Raw genomic sequence first — 16900 nt, 5'->3', positions numbered from 1 at the left:
CCTATAAATTAAGTAATAAAAGATTGGGCTCATAAAGACGGCAATGGATACACAAGGAACAATGAACATGGCATGTGGCCGGCGTCGGTCTCCACCGCATCAAAAGCTGCAGGGCTTGTCCCTAAAGTCCGGCGTTGCCTTGGGGCATCACATGGCCCACTGCCCCGTGCTCGCCCACATGGGCGGCAACCCCCTCCGCCGGACCGTGGCCCACTTCCTCCCGTTGCCGGGGGCTGCCCCGGCACTTTGCTCGGCTGTGCTCCCCATCTTCCCTACCTGCCTTGTTGTCGGTTGCCTTGAGAGAGACACTACCTTGGCCCCTTGTCCCCTCCCTCCTGCTCTCTCTATTCGCTGATGAGTTGTATATAACGCAAACCTCTCGATGAATCAACTACCACCATTGCTTACAGCCTTCTCCTTCTCCTCCTCATCCATCTTCTTGTGGTCACCTCATAAACGAAGCTTGATCTCGCCGGAAAAGAGACGCACACGAAGTGTTCGATCGACTGTCAAGATATGGAAGATCTTGACAACCTCAAGGCAACCGAACTGACGCTCGGTCTCCCAGGGACGTCCGATGCGCCGGAGAAGCCAGCGACGGTCTCCTCTAGGGTTAACAAGCGGACAAACGAGGAGTGCTGCACTTTTGCAAGGAACAGATCCGAGGATACCGCGGCGCCTGCAGCTAAGTAAGTCCGTGCACAGCTTAGAGATCTTTAGATTCTTGCCGGATCTAAATCTTGATTGGTTTTGTGGGATTTGGCATGGCATGCAGAGCAAGAGCAGTCGGATGGCCGCCTGTTAGATCTTACAGGATGAACAGCTCTAGGGCAAGGAAGCTGGAGACGGAAGATAACTCCGAGATCTACGTGAAGGTCAGCATGGATGGAGCTCCTTACTTGAGGAAAGTGGATCTCAGGATCTACAATGGCTATAAGGAGCTCAGGAACGCCTTAGATGACAAGTTCAGATGCTTTTCCTTAGGTATACAATGTGAGAAGACACAAAGATATAGATAGATGGATATACAAATAAGATCATGATGACCTAATTAGTATACTGCTGCTTTGGTATTGCAGGAGGTGTAGAAGCACATACTGGTGAGTCTGACAACGCAATCACATACGAAGACAGAGATGGAGACTGGATGTTGGTTGGAGATGTTCCATGGGAGTGAGTCTTTGCTCTGTGGCTGCTGGGTTTCCTGAACCATCTTGTTCATATATTTGTGGGCTAACCTCTTCTACATCCGATCTGCAGGATGTTCATCTCTTCATGCAAGAGGCTGAGGATAATGAAGGGATATGAAGCAAGAGGTCAATGAGTTCAACGAGTGCACATAGATTAACAGGACTCTCTCGCTACTTGGATCACCATCTTCCATCCCAAAGAACCAAGTAAAAACAAAAAGAAAGTGGGAAGAAATTGTACTGAAACAGTTTTCCTGATTTTGATTCTCAAAAGAATGATTTATAGTTGAATTTTCCAGTTTTTATTTTCTTTGTAGAATCCATGTATATTGCCCACAAGATACATAGAGAAAAGGTTTTTGTTGTTGTATGGCTATCAATCGTGAGTACAGAAATGAGAAAGGACCTCGAAGAACTTGAAGCCTCGACATGGCCGCTCATCTTTGGATCTTCGTGAAGGGATGACAAAGCACAGAAAACATGGCTACCAGAGATGAGATGAGATGAGATGAGATGACATGATGAAAGAAAGAGAAGGGAAGAGTAAATTTTATTTATTTTATTTTGTATCAAATAAAAGTAAAATGTAAAGAGAGATTATGAGAATAAAAAGGAAGTTTAATCAAGATTAATAAGAAAGAACTAAAGTGTGATCAAGTCATTCCTTTTTAATGAGAAAAAAGATAGGTGATTTCTCAAGAAAACATCCAAAAGTATCTTCTTTTACTTTTTCTCAAATAATATTTTTAATTTTTTAAAAAAATCAAATACTCCTTAAAAAAATTTCAATCAATTATTTATTTATTTTATTTTTAATCTATTTCTAATTATTAAAGTCGTTTATAGTTATTTTCAATAGTGTTTATGATATTTTATTGATATACAAAAATTATTATAAATAATATCATATCATTTTTTTATTGTCATTTCTCATATATTATTATAATATTATTTTTTAAATTTATAATTAGTTTGATTAATGCCAAAAGTTTATTTCGATTATTTATAATATTCTTAAATAGATTTTATAATATCTTTATTATGACGGCCAAAATATTATAACAGATATAAAAAACAAAAAAAATAATTTAAATATTTTTTAAAATTAGAAGTACTATTTAAAAAATTAAAATAGAGTTACCGATTAGAAAATATTCAAAATATGGTTTTTTTCTAAGAAAAAGGGACAAAAAAATCATCTTTTTGTAGCATTTATAAAAGGGGGTATTTGGATGATCGCAACCAAACGCAGCAAAGCTTGTTTCACGGAGAATTTATAGAAGGTATTCGATTACCGTTTATCCGAAACTCGCTTTCATCTTGACCGTCCATCTACATGTTCCAGGAAGACCGAAACTGCTATGTGCACGATTGCCAACCCTCACCAGGAGTCGAATGTATCAGAAATCTCCAGCGGGAATCATAGCGAAATGGAATCGAGGCAAAACGCCTCCTTTCGCATTGCTCAATCCGGCCGAAACGGGGAAGATCAGAGTTCTCCGGAACCCTAGTTCGGAGTTCTCCCGTTTGCTTGCCTGAAACGGTCGATGGAAGAAGAATCGGGAGGAGAGGATGCCCGGGACGTCGCGGAGCCCTATTCGCCACCGTCGCCGTCGGTGGGGGTTGACGAGGCCCGTCTTTCCCAATGCGATCGGGCGGAGTGCGGAGGAGAGGCTGTTTGTTCTTCCGTGCACCAGGGCTCCTCCGTGGCGTCGCCCCACTTCGGCTCGGACGTAGATGTCCTGAAACTTGCCACCTTGGAGTCTGTCCCTGATGTCACCTACGCCGGTGATGGTGATGGAGAGGCGGCGTCATTGGAGGTGAAGGAAGCCGATGACTCGCCAATTTTCCTGCGGGGGCAGGTGGCGGAGCACGATGAGGCAGAGGTCTCGTTGCCTCAGGGCTTTCCCGTGGGATCCTCCTGCTGCTCTGATGGAGGTTTTGAGAAAGTGATCGCATTTGAGCCTGATGCAGGTGACCTCTTGAAAGAGGAGGTACTGCACATGGCAGCGGAAGAGACCAAAAGCACGCTAATTCCCCAATGGCAACAGGGCAAGGATAGTCTCAAGCAAGAGGTTTCGAGTTCTCTGGGCTCGCCTGCTGTGTCTCCCTCTGGTTCTGATGGCGTTCTCTTGAAATTTGCTTCCTTTGAGACTGACGCCACCGCCACCATTGCTGGTGAAGATGGTGCTGTGGAAGAGGCAAATATGGATGTCGACAGTGTGCAAGTTCCCCTACAGCATCATGAGAAGGACGGTGTTCAGGAAGAGGTTCTGATGCTTCCCTGTAGCTCTGATGTTGGCCTTCTGAAATTTGCTGCCTCTGAGACCGTCATCAGTGCCAACACTGCAAACGATGATGTTGCTCTGGAAGAGGCAGTGACTCAGATGGATGTCGATGGTGTGCTAAGTTTCGCATGTAAGCAGGCAGAGAACTGTGGGGGGGAGGACATTTCAATGCCTAAGAGCCCTGTTGCTTTGTCACCCTCCGTCTCCAAAGAACGACTTGAGAAAGTAGCAGCCTTTGAGCCTGACTCTCTTGCCACAGCAGGCGATGATGATGCTGTGAAGGAAGATGATACTGTGAAGGAAGAGGTGTCATTGGTTGATGCGGACAAATTGGACAATGTACCGCTTCCCCTATATGAGCAGATAGTAGATGTTGGGGGGCAAGAACTTACGATGCCTCAGGTCTCCCTTGCTGAGTTTCCCTCTGTCTCTGATAGAGAAGATGAGAACATTGCTAAGATTGAGCATGATGCATCCACCATGTCTCATGGCAGTGCTGATGTTATCGATGATGAGCCAGCACAAAAGGATGCAAAGACAGATGGCACATCAGTTGTTGAACAAAGGGGTGGAGGGCGGCGGAAGAGGGGCCGACCACCGAAGGCTCAGGGACAGGCAGCGAGGACACTTTCAAGGAGAAAAGAGGAGGAAGAGGTGTGCTTTATATGCTTTGATGGAGGTGATCTTGTGGTCTGTGATCGTAGGTTAGTATGCTTTCACTGCCATTTTGTTATGTCCTGTTTTGTTTTTACTGGTTTATCCTTTCTTTTGTTTCTAGAGGGTGTCCAAAGGTATACCATCCTTCATGTGTTAATCGAGATGAGGCTTTTTTCCGTGCAAAGGGTCGATGGACCTGTGGTATGTTCTGCACTGTTTCTTCTACAATTTTGTTGGCTTGCCTCTTCAATTCCTCGCAAATGTTCCCGATCTAGGATAACGTGTATTCGTTAATAATGGCATTACTGAGGAGACACGTTCATTATTGCCTAACAAACCTCTCTTCTTATCCACCCATGAGATCATATAGGTAACCATTATATTTGGTTCTAGATTAGTCCTAGTAATTTTGAACTCTCAGAAATATTAGTCAATGACTTCAATGTTTTGATTGAGTTAACAGCTCATTATAAAGTTGCACAGTTGTAATTATCTTATAGAGAGAAACTTCTAGAAAATTTTGCTAAATTTATGATGAACAAGTAGTGGATTTTTTTGGGATGGTTAGTAGTGGATGATAGGCATGGATTTATTGGGGAAATTTTGATGGCATATTAGCTAACAAGTATTAGGTTTTCAAAGCTTAGATTTCAAATTGGAGTAAGAAGAATTGAATGAACAGGTCCAGCAGGAGAGCATCATATTCAAGGACTGTCACATTTTAGAATTTGGATTCTTCTCTATTTATTATCTTCCTTTTTCTGCTTTCTGATGTACAATTTATGAGAGCAAAAATTGTTTTTATGTTTGAATTTCTTATCCTGTTGAAGTTATGATGACCCATGGTTCTTGATTCCCTGTTGAGTGTCTCTAATGTATATATTCTTTATTGTTGCATTCTAGGCTGGCATATATGTAGCAGCTGCGAAAGATCTGCCCACCATATGTGCTTTACTTGTACTCATGCTTTGTGTAGAGGGTGCATCAAAGAATCTGGATTTTTTTGTGTCAGAGGAAATAAAGGCTTCTGCCAAACATGCATGAGCACTGTGATGCTGATAGAGACAAATGAGCATGGGAATGAGAAAATGGTTTGTTCTATTTTCTAATTCTGTATGTTGCTTCCTATTAAACTCTACAAAAATTTGCCACAGAAACTTACCTTCGATTCATGCGTGAATTCATTTGTTGTATGAAAATGTTGCTGGAATATAATGGTCTATCTTCTTTCTCTTGATTTCTTTACTGAATGCTTTGGCCTTTCTGGGTTCCCTTCAAGCTTTTCACTTTTTCTTTTAAATCACAGTATTTTAACTTATTACAATTTTTAAATTATTTTGTGTTCAATTAGTGTCAACATAATATGGGAACTTTTGTGTGTTCCTGATACAACACATGTTGTTGACATGCATTCTCCCTTTTCTATTTAACCTTGTTGCGTATATTGTAATTACTTTTTTCTGTTTTTCCAATCTACTGACAAAAGAATGATGTAAATATACTCATTTCTGTGGTCAACATATGAACTGTCTTCTCCAAACATTGTGTAACATATAATGTTTTTTGCTAGATGAAGGAATTGAGTTTGATTGTTAAGTATCTTTTTGTCAGGTCAGTCAATTGGATAATTGCTTTCAATATTTTCCTCATGTTTGATATGTCATGTCTTGTTGGTTTTTATTCACACCTCAGAATATATGGACCAAGTTGTCTTTATGCGGCAGCTTCGACCATTTATGATATAATGCTGATGCAGAAGAATTATTCTGGTGGACTAGACAGCATTTTGGGGGTTGTTGTTAAGAAGGAACAATAGTTTGAAGGAAGAAATTCAGATATGCATAACAATGAATATAAAGATACACAAAGGCCATCCGTCATCAAAATCTCACATTTTATTGCTTAGAGATCTTAGTGGAATGCTATATTTCTTTCTGCTGTGTTGCAATCTTTGTAACCTTGATTTGAATCTTCTGAAGTAAACTAAATCTCATAGAGGAATTTCTATGTAACAAAATGTCTCTTTCTGAAGATTTGTACATATCTTTCATTCAAACTCTTAGAATACCATATTTGCTATTTACTCTTTGAAAAAATATATATGTTATTGGAAATTCAACATTTGTTTGTATATGATATTGAGTTAAATCTAAAAGGTATATCCTAAATATAAAAATAATCTCACTTTATTTTCCTATGGAGATGATAAATGTGAAGCTAGAAAGATGTAAAAGGAGGTAAAAAGGGTCTTCACTGTATTAGATATACTCAATTGGTTAATTAATAATATAAGGACAAAATCTAAAGAATGACATATATTACCAAATATTTATTTTCTGTTGCCAAATATATATATATATATATATATTTATTTATTTATATATTTATATATCAGAGAATGTGGTGGTAAATATGGTATTATAATGTTTTTGAGTGGCAAGTATGTTACAAGATTTCGGAGTATATCTAATGTTATGTTCCTACAAAAAGAGATAAGTTAATCTTCCAAAAGTTAATTTTTAGTGACCTCTAAAAATAGGACATAAACATCAATTGTACGTGCAATAGTATTCGCAAGTTTAATCTTGCAAATTATTTAACTAAATGATGCAAATCAGAGGGAAATCTTAAATTGGTGCACTATAGGGAAGTATGATCCCATTGAATCTATGGAATAAAAATAATGTGAAACCCGGCAGCTTTGGGTGTAAATTGATACGTGGCACTTGGACACCTGCTTTTAGGTGCTATCAACATATTTCATGTTGTTATGTTCTTTTAAGATATGATAATTGTTTGTGTCTTTTTCTTTTTTACCACAGTGGTTCTGGCTTGAAAACATTAACATCAAGTTTCTCCTTTGTGTTAGTTTGTTTCTACTATTATTATATTCTCGAATCTCTCCAACTCATCTTCAATATGATAACACAGTGTTATTCTTTGTATACGCAGATCAGAGTAGATTTTGATGACAAAAGTAGTTTTGAATATTTGTTCAAAGACTACTGGTTAGAATTGAAAGCAAAATTATCATTGACATTAGAAGAATTGACAAGGGCCAAAAACTTGACTAAGAAATCCGATTTAGCCACTGAAAAAGAGGACTCTTCTGATGATTTGCATAATGCTAAACAAGCACAAGTGTCAAGTTCAGAGAGCTCTCCAGAGCATAAAGAAAGCCTTTCTTCTAGGAGGAAGATAAGGAAAAGATCTAGAAACACTGTCAATGAGGAAGGCTCAGTAAAAGTAGTAGAAAATGATGGGACATCGGTCTCCAGGGACAGCAACTGGGCTTCAGATGAACTTTTAGAGTTTGTGTTGCATATGAAAAATGGTGATAGGACTGTTCTATCCCAGTTTGATGTTCAAGGTCTTTTGCTTGAGTATATTAAAACAAATAAACTCCGTGATCCCCGTAGAAAAAGCCAGATTGTTTGTGATTCAAGGCTACAGAACCTTTTTGGAAAGCAACGTGTGGGGCATTTTGAAATGCTGAAACTTCTTGAATCACATTTTCTTTTGAAAGATGTTTCACCACTGGATACCGAGGACAAGCAAGGAGGGGTTGTAGATCCTGATCCTGATACTGATCAAACAAATGCAAGAACCAGTGATATATCCTTGAAGATAATGCCCGACAAGAGACGAAAAACAAGAAAGAAGGTGGAGAAGGAGCTACTAAATGACCTTGATGATTATGCAGCAATCGATGTTCATAACATAAGCTTAATGTATCTATGTCGCAATTTAATGGAGGAGTTGGTTGATGATATTTCATTTGAAGAGAAAGTTATTGGATCATTTGTAAGGATAAGGATTTCTGGTGTTGGTCAACGGCAAGATCTGTACCGATTAGTCCAAGTTGTTGGTAAGCTTCATTTGCTTTTAAATATCTTTTAGTTTTATGCTGCTTGCACCAGATGTTTCTACCTGTATATTTATACAGGTACAAGCAGAGCAGCAGAAAGATACAAAAGCGGGAAGAAGACTACTGATGTCACACTTGAGATACTGAATTTAAACAAGGAGGAGGTTATTCCCATTGATATTATATCTAATCAGGAGTTCACCGAGGTGAACTTTTTTCTTGACAACTTACATTTGGTATTAATTGTCTGCATGAATGGAGTTATATTATTTTCTTCACGTTTCCATACCTATGTAAAACAAACATGTTTGAGTTTTCATACTTTTTCATTTTCTAGGTTTTCTCTTTCTACAGATCTTTTGATTAACAATTCACTAAATTCTTTTATGTGCACATCCACAAACATGGCAGCTGGTGCTAAACTATTTATCTTGTTTTTGTGATATTTGAATGCACATCTCTAGGACGAGGAATAGGTGGATTCTTGCCTCTTCTGATCTTCCATAATATGTTAACTTTCTAGGGACAGGTAACGTACTATAGTTGCTCTTTACCTTGAGGTTAACACCATGAAACCATTTCAGATCAGGAGTTCACATTTTTTAATTATAACTAACATGTCTTCTCTTGCTCATGTGTAGTTTTGGTTTTAATTTTCTGCACTAAAGGGCAATGTCTTTTTCTTCTCTTCCTATATCTACATATAACCTGTGTTAGTATTATACTTGCTCATCTCCTTGGTTTTTCTCTACTCTAGACCTTTTAATTAATACTTAACTAAATTATCCTGTGCACATATCCACAAAAATGCAAGCTGGTCTTTGACTATCCATCTTATTTTTCATGATAAATGGATGCCCATCTTCAAGCCTGCAGGAATAAATTGTCTGTTGCCTTTTCTGATCTTCCATAATATATTACTTTTTAGGAAGAAATGATGTACAATCACTCCTTATATGTGATTCCTCTTTCTCAAACAATTCCTACAGCTGAAGATGTATAGCAGATGCTGTTTACATAGCATGAGATCAAGTGATGCCATGTTATTTTTCACTCTTTTTTCATTCATAATGATTATATAGTTGTGTTTGTTTGCATATGTTGGCTAATATTGCATTAGTCATGTATGTCTTCTATTAATAAGAATAGACAATATTTTTAGTAATTAATCACAAATATTTAAATATTTAACAAATAGGAGGATTAAATAAATGTTCTTATTTTTAAAATCAAAGCCAAGTAAAATCTGAAAGGACATGAGATGAGGCAGATGACTGTGGAAAACCTTTTAGACATGTGCTTCAAGTGGAACATGGCAGTTTGGTTTGAGCATTTTAATTTTTGAGATGAAATTGGAGATTGGACTATTATTCATTTTATTTGATTATCACAAAGTTTATCTCATGACTTATGGGCGATCTGAATGCCACTTGTACTAAGCAATCTGGCTGGCATCAGATGATCATGCAAATCTTTGAGAGCCCTGATGCAACAGATGGCAGATTTGAAGGAAAAACTATTGTGAAGATCAGATAGCAAGCAGGACTGTTGCACTGTATTTCCAGCATGTTTGATTGCAATAAATATTGGCTCAAACCAGTCAAGGCCCCATAACTGGACCTGACGCTTCTTGGCCACAAGGAAGATCTATCATGAATGCCCTTTTTCATGAAAACTGACCTCTCAAGTTGCACAAACCTGAGAGTCCGGTGAGACTGCAAGAGGGGCATTTGTCCAGGGGTAAGAAGGGAGGGGCAGCAGCTGATCACAGGGGGGATTATCATCATACTAGCTCTTACAACACTATATATAAGAGGTTTTTATGCCTGAGAATTGTAGGAACATCTCTTTTCTTTTGTATTCTTCATCAACGTATTAGGATCTTTATTTCTTAGATTAGTGCTCTTGGAGGTCCTCCTGTTTACTTTATTTTTGTTTTCTTTACTGTTGGGATTGCATGTGTATGTTCTGTATGGGGGGCCGAGGCGGTTAGGATGACCAACAGTTTTTTACTTTTGACAATGGATATTGTAGCAATGCAAAACATGATTTTTTTTGCAGGCCTCTCAAGACATAACTTATAGTTGAGATTAATTAATAATGGATTAGATAATTTTTTCATGAGGCAAGATCTGACTTGCTCTCTTTTTGCAATGCTGTTAAGCCCCTTATGACAATTACTTTTAGTAGCCTCTGTAGAAATCCTTAATGGCTCTAAAATGGTTGCCCTTGTCTATCTTATGCTGCCATGGATTATATTTAAATGTTAGTCTTTTGACTGTGCAAGCTTTTATCAATCTTTGCATGACATGATTCATGTTTTTCATGCAGGAGGAATGCAAACGCTTAAGACAAAGTATTAAATGTGGATTTATTGGTCGGCTAACAGTGGTACCCCTCTATTTTCTTATTCTCAGCCTGATCTAGATGTGTAACAGAATATCTTAAATGACTTTTGTTTATATTTCTTAGGGAGATGTTCAGGAAAAGGCTGGATCTCTCCAGGCTGTTAGAATAAATGATGTAAGTGTCTTCCCTCTAAACTTTGTTTTATTTTGATGGAGAAGTTAAGGATAGCTTATGATTTCCCGCTCCGGTATGGTTGCTATACTGTTTCTCTTTATCAGTGGTTGGAAAGTGAGAAGTTAAGACTTGGTCATCTTCGTGATCGTGCTAGTGAAAAAGGTCGTAGAAAAGAATATCCTTTAATTTTACACTTTCTTATTGTAACAGTCATACTGAATCCTGCATCCTTCTGCTTATGATATTGTTTATTGTTTCTGAAGACAATTAGATTGATAGGTCTTTTCACATTAGCTATCTTTTGGGTAGGTTTCTTGTTCTTGTTAGTTCATTGAATAAGCATCATCGGTTGGTTCTTTTTCTGTGGTTGTGCATTTTGAGAAAGAATCTCTTAAGCATCATCCCTAGTGCAAGGATGCTTGTGTCTATGGGCTTGTACGAAAGTATGCCTGGATGCTTGTTCATGTGGTTGTTTTCCTGCTTGTGCATGCACAGAGATGACTGATTGGGAACATTTTTGGTGATTGAACAAACAGGATACTTCCACTGCAAGGTCTGTTTGGAAATACGTTGATGGTCTTGCTTATCAACATCATAGATGGTATTTCCATGGTTTCAAATTTCGACCATAGTGGTTAGTATGTTCTGGTATTGACTGGCTAAGTTCCAGTTTGGAACATATAGCTTGTAACTGGCATAAAGTCATTTAATTTTTTTATTTAATGATACTAGACGCTTCAAGTTGGTACATTGCTCAATATACCTGTGGTCCTGTACCATACTGGTCTGGTAGGTTATTAAATCTGGTACTGGACCAAGATTTAAATCTTCCAGTATTTGTACTTTTCTTCATAATCAGCAATTTTATTGTGTGGCTTTACCAAGTTGCATAGGAATGATATGCATGCATAGTTGCTGTTTCTGGCATATGCACATATAGCGTAGTTGTGTGGCTCGTGCAACTTACAAATTGCAAGTGGTGTCTAAGATTCTTCCTCTTCATTACTAATAAAAACATTAAAAAAATGACAGTTCTCATGTGAAGAATGCTTCTTGATTGGACAATTCCATTACTTCTGGTTTCTTTTATCTGAGAGAAAAATGCTACCTGTGGTCAATAGGACGTAAAAGTTTAAGATAGCATATGCTTGTAGCTTGCTTGGTTTTGTATATCATTCATTGGTATATTAGTGGTTTCAACTTAAAAAATCCTTTCTTTACGTTAGCAAATATTTTTTTCCTTACTATTCTGTGATCCTATGGCTTTCTAATTATGGAGCTCTTTTCCTGCTCTTTTTGTATAATTTTTGAGTTGCAATCAATAAGTTAGATTTTTTTAATTGTTGACTTGTTTCTCTTTTGAGTAAGTCAATATTGTTATACCTTAATAGCTCCTACCATCTCTAGAGGGTTGATGCTGGTTGAGCCTTTTGTCAAGTCTTCCAGAGAGCATTATGAATAGCAATTGTGCTCTATAGCTTGATTAATTTTCTTGTTGCTTGTCATGAGTTAAAATTCTCCATAGAACATCAATAACTTGGTGAGGTGCAAATCAACCATTTTTTATTAATATCAACCTCTTTGCCATTTTCGTGATACATTTTGTGGTCTCCGATGTAATCTTTTTTAGCTGAGTATGTGTTTCCAAACAAACTTGACATGCTTGCAGTTCTTGTTTTTCATAGTTGATGCTGTCAGCATGATCATGTTTAACTGATTGCCTGCACTAATGAGCATTGCCAAAAGATGTTTCTATGACCTTAACTCCGTTTAACGCTTAGAGAGTGTGTAGAGAAGCTGCAGCTATTGAACACACCTGAAGAGCGTAATCGTAGGCTTAATGAGGTCCCTGAAATACATACTGACCCACATATGGATCCGGACTATGAGTCTGCCGAGGAAGAAGAGTCAGATATAAGAAAACAAGGTATAAGGCAACTTGGAATTTCATTTCATGTGTTAAGGTTTTTCCTCAGATCATTTAGTTTGTTGATGACTAGATCTAAAGTATAATTTGATTTCTGAACATGCAGATTACTATAACAGATCAAGAGGATCTTCCTTCGTTAGGAATGGGAAGGAGGTTAAGTCTCCTGGAAAAGGAGGTTCTATTTTAAGTGCTAGCTGGAGTGGTTTACGGAAAAATTCAAACACTTGGGAGTCAAACAGAAGTACACTGATAGAAGGTGCTTCTATTACAGATTCTTCTTCTGGCAGAGGTGTCAATACAATCGAGTTTTCCTTGAATCAGGCTAATGATGTGTGCCAGGCAAGTAGTTCTGAGGCTTCAAAAAATCATGGGATTGCAAGTTCTTCAGATGCCAGTCTTTATAACGAGAAAGTGATTAGATCTGAACAGTTAGCTGATGGTGCGCAAGGAAATAAAAAACCATCTTTACCAGGTGGGCTTGCAGCAATAGCAAATGAATCGGATAAGATTTGGCACTATCAAGATCCCTCTGGGAAAGTTCAAGGGCCATTTTCAATCATTCAATTACGAAAGTGGAATACTACTGGATACTTCCCTCGTAATTTGAAAATATGGAGAACTTCTGAGAAGCAAGAAGACTCCATATTACTGAGTGATGCACTGGTTGGTCAATTTGAGAAAGACTTGCCGGAGTGGGAACCTCACAATAACAGCACTTCCCAATCGGCAACTAATTTGGAAGGTATTCAGAGAGGAAGTATTAATATTGCATTGTCTAACAGCAAGAACGATGCACAAAAACATAAATTTGGAGAAAATGAGAAGTGGGACACCAGGGATTCATCAAATGTGTCTATTCCTACTGCACAACCAAGTAGCAAATGTTGGTTGATCGCTGAAGGTTCTATAAATAAACACTTGTCATCTAGTGCTTCTTTGCAAACTACCACTTCAGCCTCGGTTAGCACTTCGAGGGGCAGGGAGGAACTGCAGTGTTCCCTGATGATTAATGAATCCAGTAGAAGTTCATCACATTCATTGAGGGAATTGGACGCATGCTCCGGACAAGTTGTGCTTGGTCAAAATGTTATTTTAGATGGTGCTAAATCTCATTCTGCATCTCGATCCACAACAGACACTGTTTTCTTGGGGCAAACCATTGCTTTGACCCAGCATCCAGATAAAATTGATGATTTGGGTAACTTTCACAAAAAGAATTCTGAACTTGAGTCATCATCAGCTTCAGAAAATCAAACAGCTCCTGAGTTGCCTCTGAGGGAAGAAATGAACCGACCAAGTTATGTGATGGATTCTGGTGGCTCTAGTTCCACCAAAATTCGGGCTGGCTTGTGCAGCAACCAGTCATTAGAAATGAAGATGATCCTGTCCCATAGACCGGCAGCAAGTGGGATATTATCTTCTGAACATGATCAGCTATCTTCTTCTCAGTCGGATGATAGGCAGGATCATCTTTTTGTCTTGCATGGCCAACATGATCCTGACAAGGAGTTGCTGAGAGTGCATGATAGATCATCTGATGAAACTACAAGGAAATCAGACGGAAGTGGAAGAAATAGTGATTTTGTGGCTTGTGCTCAAAGGGGGACTTCAGTTTCATCCGTTTGCTTCCATCCTGAGAGGCTTAGTTTTCAATTGGAGACTAGTGATCCATCTAAAGATCCCAAGGAAAACACTCATGTGACTGAAGTGGAAAATTTAGCACCAGCAGCCAGTTCCAAAATTTTCAGGGTTGACTCAATGAGGAATTCAGCCCCTCTTGCTGTTTCTGTGGACAACCAGTTACATCAAACTTTAACTATTCCATATCCAGGATCTAATCTAGTCCCGGAGGTCTCATCGGAAGCACCTGATCTAAGCGCTCATCCTAGTAATGCAGCTGCTAACTTATTTGTTCAATCAATCTCAGCTCAGAGATCACAAACATCTGCAGCTCCCACCCCAGAGCCACACAAACCAGGTCATGAGCCTATGCATTCTGCAACACATACAAAGAGCAGCAACAAGTCGACTCCATCTGTACCACACATGACACCTAATGGATGGAACACTGCTACTGATTCTGCCATAGGTAACAATACCCACTCGCTTCCTTCCGATGGTTCTAACACACTCTCGTCTTCTCATTTTGGTGTGAATGCAACTCTTGTACCTGTTCAACAAACACAACTGGGTTTTGATACTGGATCCAGTGTTCAAAACACTGGTTTTGCAGTGGCTGCACAAAATCCAAACCTAAACCTTGGACCTGTACAAGGTACTGGAAATATGAATTGGACACCAGTGCCACAAGGAAACTTGAATGCTGGCTGGGGAATGGTAGCACACGGTAGCATGAACATGCCTTGTGGACAATCAGCTCAAACTATTGCAAATCTGAGCATGGGTCTGGGAGCTCAAAATCAGGTAAATACAATGATGAACACAGGTTGGGTAGCACCAGCACGTGGAAACACAAATATGAATGTAGCTTGGGTATCTCCGGTGGTGGGGAACACTAAGCAACCTTCTGGATGGGGAGGTCAGTCGCAAGGAAATTTAACAGCAAATCCTGTTTGGACCATGCTTTTACCAGGTCATCACACAAACCCTAGTCCTGGTTGGGTAGCACCGGCACCCTCAAATGCAAACCGGAGTTGGGAAACACCAGCACAGGGGACCATGAATACAGATGCTTCCTGGGGATCACAACAAGGAAATATCAACCCATGTTGGGTTCCATCAGCTGGAAATTCTCAGAGCTCAAGTACTCGACCACCACAAAGTGGAAGCAGGCGTTTGGGTCGGTGTGACAACTTGCAAGGCAATGACTCAGGGCAAGCAAAACAGAGGCCTTCATGGAACAGGATGCAGTCTGGTGGGGGATCATCTCTACCTCCAAGAGGGCAGACGGGCATATGCAAATTCCACGAGATGGGGCACTGCAAGAAAGGAGCATCATGTAACTATTTCCACCCATAAATGAGAAAGGATCTACGAAGCAGGTAACTTTTTGGTTTTTGTTAAAGTTTCCTTTTCCATCTGTTTGTCGGAGTCGCAACCGTGCATTCCTGTGAGCTGTATTTTGTGGTGATGCCATGTAGAACATGGATGGCGTTGAAAGATCATACGAAGCCAATGTTACCTGCCTCTGTTTACTGTCTTCTTAGTCATGATCCTCTTTACTCGCATTTGAATCAAGACTATGATAGATATAATACAAAGCTCTTGAACTTGAGTCGGAAGATACCTCTCCCGGTTCTGCTTTTTGTGTACTTGGATTACTGCATGGCTTTTCGTTCTTTCTTTTTTGTTCTGTTTCACAGAAGGGATAGTCTTTCAAAACGTTGTGCGGAAGTGGCAGTATGTATTAGGTGAATTTGACACAGTAACAATCATGCTTTCTCTTATTAGATGAACTTGTTGGTTGACAAAAAGATCATGTCTGCCTTAATGCAATATCAACAATATAAGGTTTGCAAGATCTATGTTAATCATAGCCCCTTTCTTCTAGAGATTTCTTATTTAAGAATCTATGTATAGTTTCTCTATGCTAGCATTTGTTTCATTATCCAGAAGTAGAGTCAACTATATTAGTAACATTACGCAACATCTATCAGATGCATGACAAGATGATGACTGCAGTTGTGCATTATTTACGAGTTCGAAGGGACTATTTGCATGGATCCTAGTTTGCATGCAAATTGGAAAGGTCCTATATAATTATCTTCAAATTCAAAAGAAGATTGCTATGTCTGAAGCAGGCAAGATTTTTCCTTTTTTTTTTCTTTGCTGAGTTTGATATGGTGTGGGAGAACAAGCTAGGTCATGTTACTCAGTAGGAATGTGACAATGGTAGGTAGCATGAGTTAGGGAGGTGCAATCTATCTTCCAATTAGAGTTCAAAGAGACACCTCCAAAGAATCAATAGATGGTGAGCAAAGAGGCAACATTATTCTAATGTAGAAGTGTGTCATTTACACTTGATTTTGTGATCATCAATTGTTGCTTGAGGCAGAATATTAGCTATACATTTTCTAACTTGAGCAAAGATCCTATGATTTTTCTATTTTGTGGGAACTTTTTCTAATATTTAAAGCTGCCAAGAGCTCTTATATAAGTTAGGTTGTCTTTTGTATTGGCTATACGATTGGTGTAAAGATACATTTCTGTATCCATTGATGAAGAAGAAAGCAAACTCAAAGGCATTTGATGCTCACCTTTAAACAAATGCATATGAGGAAGGTGGGTGGCATGCACGACTCTAAGTTGGCTCTATAAAAGTCGCCTGCAGGTAATGACTGTGGCAATTAAACAATGCTAAGATGTGGAGGAATAGACAGCGAGCTTCGCTTTAATGTTCGTTGCAGCATCACTGATCTATAGAAATTGTTGCATAGGGAGTAGAGAGGCAGGCGAGGGGACAAGCTGCATCGATCCTGTTGAA

The 16900-nt window shown here is 39.0% G+C and overlaps 2 protein-coding genes across 2 annotated transcripts; both read left to right on the top strand.

The window, feature by feature from the left end:
- The first annotated feature begins 387 nt into the window (after positions 1-387).
- LOC103980663 (auxin-induced protein 22D-like) lies at positions 388-1826 on the top strand. Its single transcript, XM_018825561.2, has 4 exons — positions 388-689; positions 776-984; positions 1080-1173; positions 1261-1826. The coding sequence occupies exons 1-4, from the start codon at positions 517-519 to the stop codon at positions 1322-1324; spliced, it is 540 nt and encodes a 179-aa protein (XP_018681106.2). The 5' UTR covers positions 388-516; the 3' UTR covers positions 1325-1826.
- Positions 1827-2597: 771 nt separating this feature from the next.
- Positions 2598-15702, top strand: LOC103980662 (zinc finger CCCH domain-containing protein 19). The gene is made up of 10 exons (XM_009397118.3): positions 2598-4182; positions 4257-4336; positions 5039-5226; positions 7088-8003; positions 8082-8209; positions 10335-10394; positions 10476-10526; positions 10631-10701; positions 12302-12453; positions 12560-15702. Exons 1-10 carry the CDS (start codon positions 2738-2740, stop codon positions 15433-15435), a joined length of 5967 nt encoding a protein of 1988 aa, XP_009395393.2. The 5' UTR covers positions 2598-2737; the 3' UTR covers positions 15436-15702.
- Positions 15703-16900: the final 1198 nt, after the last annotated feature.

The sequence above is a fragment of the Musa acuminata genome, chromosome BXJ2-4, assembly GCF_036884655.1.
Source record: "Musa acuminata AAA Group cultivar baxijiao chromosome BXJ2-4, Cavendish_Baxijiao_AAA, whole genome shotgun sequence".
Taxonomy (NCBI): domain Eukaryota; kingdom Viridiplantae; phylum Streptophyta; class Magnoliopsida; order Zingiberales; family Musaceae; genus Musa; species Musa acuminata.
This window is presented reverse-complemented; position numbering and strand designations above follow the sequence as displayed.

Bases quoted from the DNA above. Each gene is read 5' to 3' on its own strand.
- LOC103980663 (XM_018825561.2), top strand. From the start codon at position 517: ATGGAAGATCTTGACAACCTCAAGGCAACCGAACTGACGCTCGGTCTC. The intron at 985-1,079 runs GTATACAATGTG...TTGGTATTGCAG, and splicing joins GTTCAGATGCTTTTCCTTAG to GAGGTGTAGAAGCACATACT. The intron at 1,174-1,260 runs GTGAGTCTTTGC...TCCGATCTGCAG, and splicing joins GTTGGAGATGTTCCATGGGA to GATGTTCATCTCTTCATGCA.
- LOC103980662 (XM_009397118.3), top strand. From the start codon at position 2,738: ATGGAAGAAGAATCGGGAGGAGAGGATGCCCGGGACGTCGCGGAGCCC. The intron at 10,527-10,630 runs GTAAGTGTCTTC...TCTCTTTATCAG, and splicing joins AGGCTGTTAGAATAAATGAT to TGGTTGGAAAGTGAGAAGTT. The intron at 12,454-12,559 runs GTATAAGGCAAC...CTGAACATGCAG, and splicing joins GTCAGATATAAGAAAACAAG to ATTACTATAACAGATCAAGA.